Consider the following 5987-nt stretch of genomic DNA (forward strand, 5'->3'; position numbering starts at 1 on the left):
TGACAGGAAGTCCACTCTTATTTATGTAAACATGAAATGTTTGGAAAATGTGGCAGTTAACAATCAGAGTATAACTCATACACAGAATATCTGATATGCTTATAAGGTGGTTTAATGCTATTATGCTTCATCCTCAGGTGTAGCTTGTGCTTCTCTCATCAGAATAATGCTTCTTGATTGGATAGATTCTCCATGCAGAAAATTAAACACATTCAGCATCATATTTGCTTTGAAAAATCTCCAAATTTGAAGTTTTGTTTTTCAAGTCTCTTTCTGGATTGGGGTCATTTTTAACTCGTCAGGTGTTTAGACATGTGCGCCTCCATTTGAGCTCACGTCGAGGCCGTCTGCAGAAAGGGAGGACGGGGGACGAGCCCGTGGGCCCGCAGGAGTGTGGCTGACCTGGGAGCCCAAGTCGTCTGACTCCCAAAGCTCCAGCTCGTCCCTCACAAGTCGCTCCATCTGGTCTCTGTGGACGTCAGTGTCCCGACCCAAACGCTCATCCTGCAGGTAAAAATAGAGCATTTTTACACAGGGATGTAAGAACAGCATAGCAGCAGTAGACTGTATGTAGGATGCTCAGATCTGAACAATTAAACAAAACAAAAAACAGCAAAAAAAAGTAAAAAAATAAAAATAAAACCCTTTACACCTAATGTCTGAACATGAGGCTTTTACTTGCCAGAGTGCTTTATTTATTAGCCAGCTGCTGGAGGAAATGAAGGAAAAAATTATTCTTCCTTCATTAGGCTCTGGTAGAAACCAGAATTCATAGTTCTGTCAATAACTGAAGGTCATCCAGGTCTAAAGCAGCAGAGCAGCACCAAATCATCACACTACCTCCACCATGTTGGGTTTTGGCATATTTCTCCGAAATATAGGCTGTTTGTCAATATGTGTACTTGTGCTTTCTCGTGTACTCGTGAAACGTCATTAGCCTTAGCCCTAGTACTGCTCCAATTCACAAGATCAGAAGTACGAGAACGGACAAAGTCCCCAGATGTTGTTCTCACCCCTCCCTATTTACCCAGCATGCATCAGAGCACTGCGGCAGCAGCAGCTTTCAATGGAGCGCTCACAGAGCTCAGAGGATTAAGTTAAAAGTTTTATTTTCTGTTGCCGTTGTTCAATAAAAGTACGTTTTTAGATCATTTGAGGCGAGAACATTATACTTTAAGCGTCACCATTTACCGATTAAATGCATCATCTTTTAAAAAAATGTCCGAAGGTGAGAGGACCACGGCAACCAGCGAAGCTCTGAGGGTTACGGCAGCCCGGGCTAACCGCAGCCCGTCTGCAGCAGCCCTCTCTTGGCATAACCGTGTGTGAAGGACTGCTGCCTATGATGGCGGTTTATTTATTTTATTTGGCAAAATGTTCAATTGATTTGTGTTTATCTGACTGTGTTAATTATTATTCCCAGACTAAATGAAAACAGTCAGAATTTATTATTATCTAGAAACTATTAATAACAGGAAGTGAAATGCAGCTCCAGACGAGCAGAGCGTTTGGTGATGTCATCAGTACGCTTCTGTTCCAATTCACTCATATTTATGCTGCGTGCACCCCTTCTCCCCAAGTCCTTACTTTCCTTTGTTCTTCTCAAGATATACTTGGCAAGGACATGAGTCCGTACTCTCGTTCTTTTGAATCGAGAAACGGCAATAGTCAGACAGATTGAATGGATCACACACTTTTTAAAATTATAATCTTGGGGAACATTAAGATTCCTTTTAGAATTGCTGCCCAAAAGCTGCTTTGCCCCGTTTCTTTCACTCATTACAAGATTGTGAGTCAGCTAGGGCTGAAACAATAAATTGGATTAATCATTATTAAGCATTTAATGAAATAAATCGTGATCAAATTAAATCAAATGAAGTATGCTGTCCATTCACTAAAAGAAGCAATTTGCTGAAACCCCAAACATGCACCACCTCTACAGAATTAAAAGTCCACTCAGATGTTACAGAAATTAAACCCATAATAGTAGGATCTAAGCTCCCTCTGCACTATGCATAAATCAGCAGCGGAAGTGAGATAATATTTACTTCATGTAGAAATGTTGGCAATTTGGGCTCATAATCAAGCCACTAGGGGGCACGCATGGGGCACTGTAATCACATTTCCAGATGGCGGCTGATTTTTTTTTTATTTAAAAAACCACCCCAGCAGCACACTGTGGTCTCAGGCACACCTAGGGTTGCCAACCGTCCCTTGGAAAACAGAATCATTCCGTATTTAGTATTTAGAGTCCCTGTCCCATATTTATTGGAAAAGGAACACACTTTGTCCTGTTGCTGTTTCTGCACTATGAGAGAGCAAGAGGACAGTGACGCCCCCTGTTGCTCTGCTGCCCTGTCCTCCACACTCAAGTCAGTTTAACCCCATCCAAATCACCCTTCCTAGTTGAAAGGGAAGACTCATCATTTCACTCCAGCTAAGCTTACTATCATCATAATATATTGATGGATGTTTTTATAAGACATTTTTATTCTGCTCAGGCCATTTATTTGGAATATTTGTGTTGAAAACCAGGAAATATGATCAGCATAGGCTTTATGAGATTCAAAGGAAGGATGTTGCTCAACACCTTGTGCACCTCTTCTAACAGAGTTCTTGTTTCTGCGTTTTTCTTTTTTCTTCCAGCATCCAAAGCAATCATCACCAAACGTGTCACTAATGAAACACAAACTAATGTTGATCCTGAAGCCTCTCACCTCGATGACTCCGTCCAGCAGCCTGCCCAGCACATCTCTTCTTTTCAGCTTAGCTCTCTCCATTCCCTCCAGCTTCACAATCACTGCATCGATCTTCGACACGATGCTGCCGATGGAGTGCTCCATGCGGTCCACTCTCCTCACCAGCCTGCCAGACACGAGACAGAGAGGTTTGGAATGTGATATGACCCCATGCTGTCAACTTTTGATGTCATGGTTTACAGTCTTATTAGAAACTGGTTGGTTGATCGTCCTCTCCTGGTTTTACTAGTAAACATTTTTACCATCAGAACCAGGGTTACGTCGTGGCTCTGGTTTGGATAAGTCCTCTAATCTACAACCTTTGCTAAAGTAATCTAACATCCAACTTAAATACACTACTACCCCGAAGCCCTAACGTCTTCCAAGTGATTGGTTCTGCTTCAGAAAGCTTTCTCTCTTCCACCCGTTATTCAGTGTTTCCAGCTTTGGTATCTGTTACTCTTGTCCATCTTTAAATGTTCACTTTTTTATCTTTAGACCAGCAGGAAAACCTCATGGATTCCCTCAGATCCACCAGCTGGACCTAACCAAAGGATTTCTTTTTGTAGCACCCTGAAAATGCTCTAATAATCTCTAGATTTAGCTACCAGGACTAAGAATAAAGAGTAGACAACCTCTTTTGTCGGCACAAGTTATTAGAGTTTGAACCTCCGTCCACTTGGCCTGATTAGAGAAAGGCTTCCTGTCACATGACTGATGCCGGACTGATCTGTGTAGGACGTAACACAGCGAGGACAGTAAGAACAGGAGCTGCATACACTTGGAACTCTTCGTAGGAGACTCCCCCAGAGCTGCTGCCACGGCGACGGGAGCTGTGACCAGAGTCCTCATCATCATCCTCCTCTGAGTCATCCTGAGTGCGAGGGAAGCTCCGCCCACTGCTGGGTCGGGTCAGAGAATTGCGCTCCATCTCCAGGTCCTCCTAGCATATGAGCAGAAACACACTGAGCGTCTGCGGGTGTCCAGGCTTTTTTCTTCCACAGTAACGAGGCGCTCGCCGCGTCACTCACTCTCTCTTTCTCCAGGTCGTCTCTCATCTGCTGGTGTTCGTGCTCCGTCAGCTCAGGGTCGCCGTCCTGATCGTACTTGGCGAAGATGGCTTGAATCTCTGCGTCCGTGTGGCCTTTTCTGAAGGAGACAATTAAATCGAACAGACGGTGAATTTAAAACAAAAAAAACCTTTCATCAGCTCTGGATGTGGTTGGAGACTCCCGTTACCCTTTCAGATCCTGACGGAGCTCATCAAAGTTCATTTTAGCGCCTGCTTGTTGCAAACCATTGGAAATGGGATCCACGGGCGTTTTCTTCAGCCTTAGCTTCATCAAAGCTTTGTTGCAGCCCTGTGGGGAGAAAACGGACTGAATGACTTTTTAAATAAACACGTCTGTGAACATGTTTTCTATCAGGTCCCACTGGCTGCCATTGCTTTTCCTTTTTGTAGTCTTTACAATCAGCATCTAGTAACTTTCCATTAATCTCAGCATCTTTCTGATTCAACTGATCCGTCATCTCTTCCCATCATCTATCCGTTAGTTTCCCACTCATCTCTTAATCCTGTCACTCTAACTTCAGCCTTTGTGATCGTTATATCAGTTCTCCTCGTCTATTATCCTAAACTCTATGTTATCCCAGTTTTCTGACTCTTCTTCTTCATGCATACTTTTATTTTCCCTCTCAGTTCTCATTCCAATATCACTAAACTGATCGGTTTTCTTTTAGCCAATCCAACCCATTCTTATCTCATAATAAACAGCTAGTCCCTGAACAGATTAATCCCGGTAATATACTTCCTGAGTAACTCTACCGTCTTGGACTGGCTGCATTGTCCTAAACCGCATCATCACAGATGGAGGAAACCCAAACACAGATTTAATGATGTATATAAAGCCATATTCATTAGAATTCAGGCACCAATAAGTCTTGTTTGCCAAAATAACAGTACAATTGAAGAACAAACTTGAAGCAGGTGTAACAAATCTCTGAGTTCAACTTTCGTTTATTGGTCTGACGTAATGTTCTAATCTCAATTTATTTTATTTTCCTAGAAGCAGAAAATCCTCATGATTAACTGAATTAAAGGCTTGAAAACATTGGTCTGGTTTTAATGCATTATATTACTGAAAAACATTTACCTTTCAGTAATATTCTAGTTTATTAAAAACGATTGTAACGATTATATTTTGTCTCTCATCTGAAGAACACCATCCCTACTGTGAAGCATGGGGGTGGTAGCATCATGCTTTGGGGGTGTTTTTCTGCACATGGGAAAGAGTAACTGCACTGTATTAAGGAATGGATGATCGGGGCCATGGATTGCCAGGTTTTGGGGAACAACCTCCTTCCCTCAGTTAGAGGATTGAAGATGGGTTGAGGCTGGGTCTTCCAACATGACAATGACCCGAAGCACACAGCCAGGAGGAGTGGCTCTGGAAGAAGCAGATCAAGGTTCTGGCGTGGCCTAGCCAGTCTCCAAACCTAAACCCGATAGAGAATCTTTGGAGGGAGCTGAAACTCCATGTTTCTCACCAACAGCCCAGAAACCTGACTGTTCTATAGAAGATCTGTGTGGAGGAGTGGGCCAAAATCCCTACTGCAGTGTGCAAACCTGGTGAAAAACTACAGGAAACATTTGACCTCTGGAATTTCAAACAAAGGCTACTATACCAAATATTGACATTGATTTTCTCATAATTATTTGCTGCTGTATTATACAAATAAAAAGAAAAAAATATATATTGTAATTTGTGGATTTAATTTTTTTATATCATGTCTGATTTCTAAGTGGGAAAACTTGCAAAATAGCAGGGAGTTCAAATACGTATTTTTGTATATATACAAGTATATAATATTAAATTTCTATTTATTATAACTTTTTATTTTAATATCTGAAGTATTAGTGTAAATGTATTGTTTTCTTTAATGGTAGGGTATGTAAACTTTCAAGCACAACTGTATACTTAAAGCTACAGTGTGTAATTTTCAGCGACATCTAACGTCCAGACTGCAGACCGCAGCAACATGAACATCTCCCGCCCACCGCTTCTCCCAACAGTACGGCGAGCGTTACGGGACAAAATGTCTTCCAACACGTCCGCATCACCTACCTTCTCAAATGATGAGGTTTGTTTACATAGATAATTTTACAGATAGTATTTCATTAGTCTGTGTAGGGTATAGATTTCATGTAGACTTAAACAACTTGCCGTAGTTACTTTCGAGCGTAATGGG

General features: G+C 41.9%; 1 protein-coding gene across 2 annotated transcripts in view; it reads right to left on the minus strand.

The window, feature by feature from the left end:
* Positions 1-6: 6 nt before the first annotated feature.
* pkd2 (polycystic kidney disease 2 (autosomal dominant)) overlaps positions 7-5987 on the minus strand; it is a 21388-nt gene continuing 15407 nt past the window's right edge. Inside the window, exons 11-15 of one of the 2 annotated variants that reach the window (XM_015400936.1) lie at positions 3978-4099; positions 3770-3887; positions 3518-3678; positions 2718-2865; positions 7-504 (exon numbers count right to left, since the gene is read on the minus strand). In XM_015400936.1, the coding sequence (XP_015256422.1) occupies positions 307-504; positions 2718-2865; positions 3518-3678; positions 3770-3887; positions 3978-4099 (747 nt within the window). In that variant the 3' untranslated portion in view covers positions 7-306. Of the gene's footprint in view, positions 505-2717; positions 2866-3517; positions 3682-3769; positions 3888-3977; positions 4100-5987 lie in introns of both variants that reach the window. The other variant, XM_015400935.1, reaches the window with a different exon arrangement.

Source organism: Cyprinodon variegatus, unplaced genomic scaffold, assembly GCF_000732505.1.
Source record: "Cyprinodon variegatus isolate N-32 unplaced genomic scaffold, C_variegatus-1.0 Scaffold1162, whole genome shotgun sequence".
Classification (NCBI taxonomy): Eukaryota; Metazoa; Chordata; class Actinopteri; order Cyprinodontiformes; family Cyprinodontidae; genus Cyprinodon; species Cyprinodon variegatus.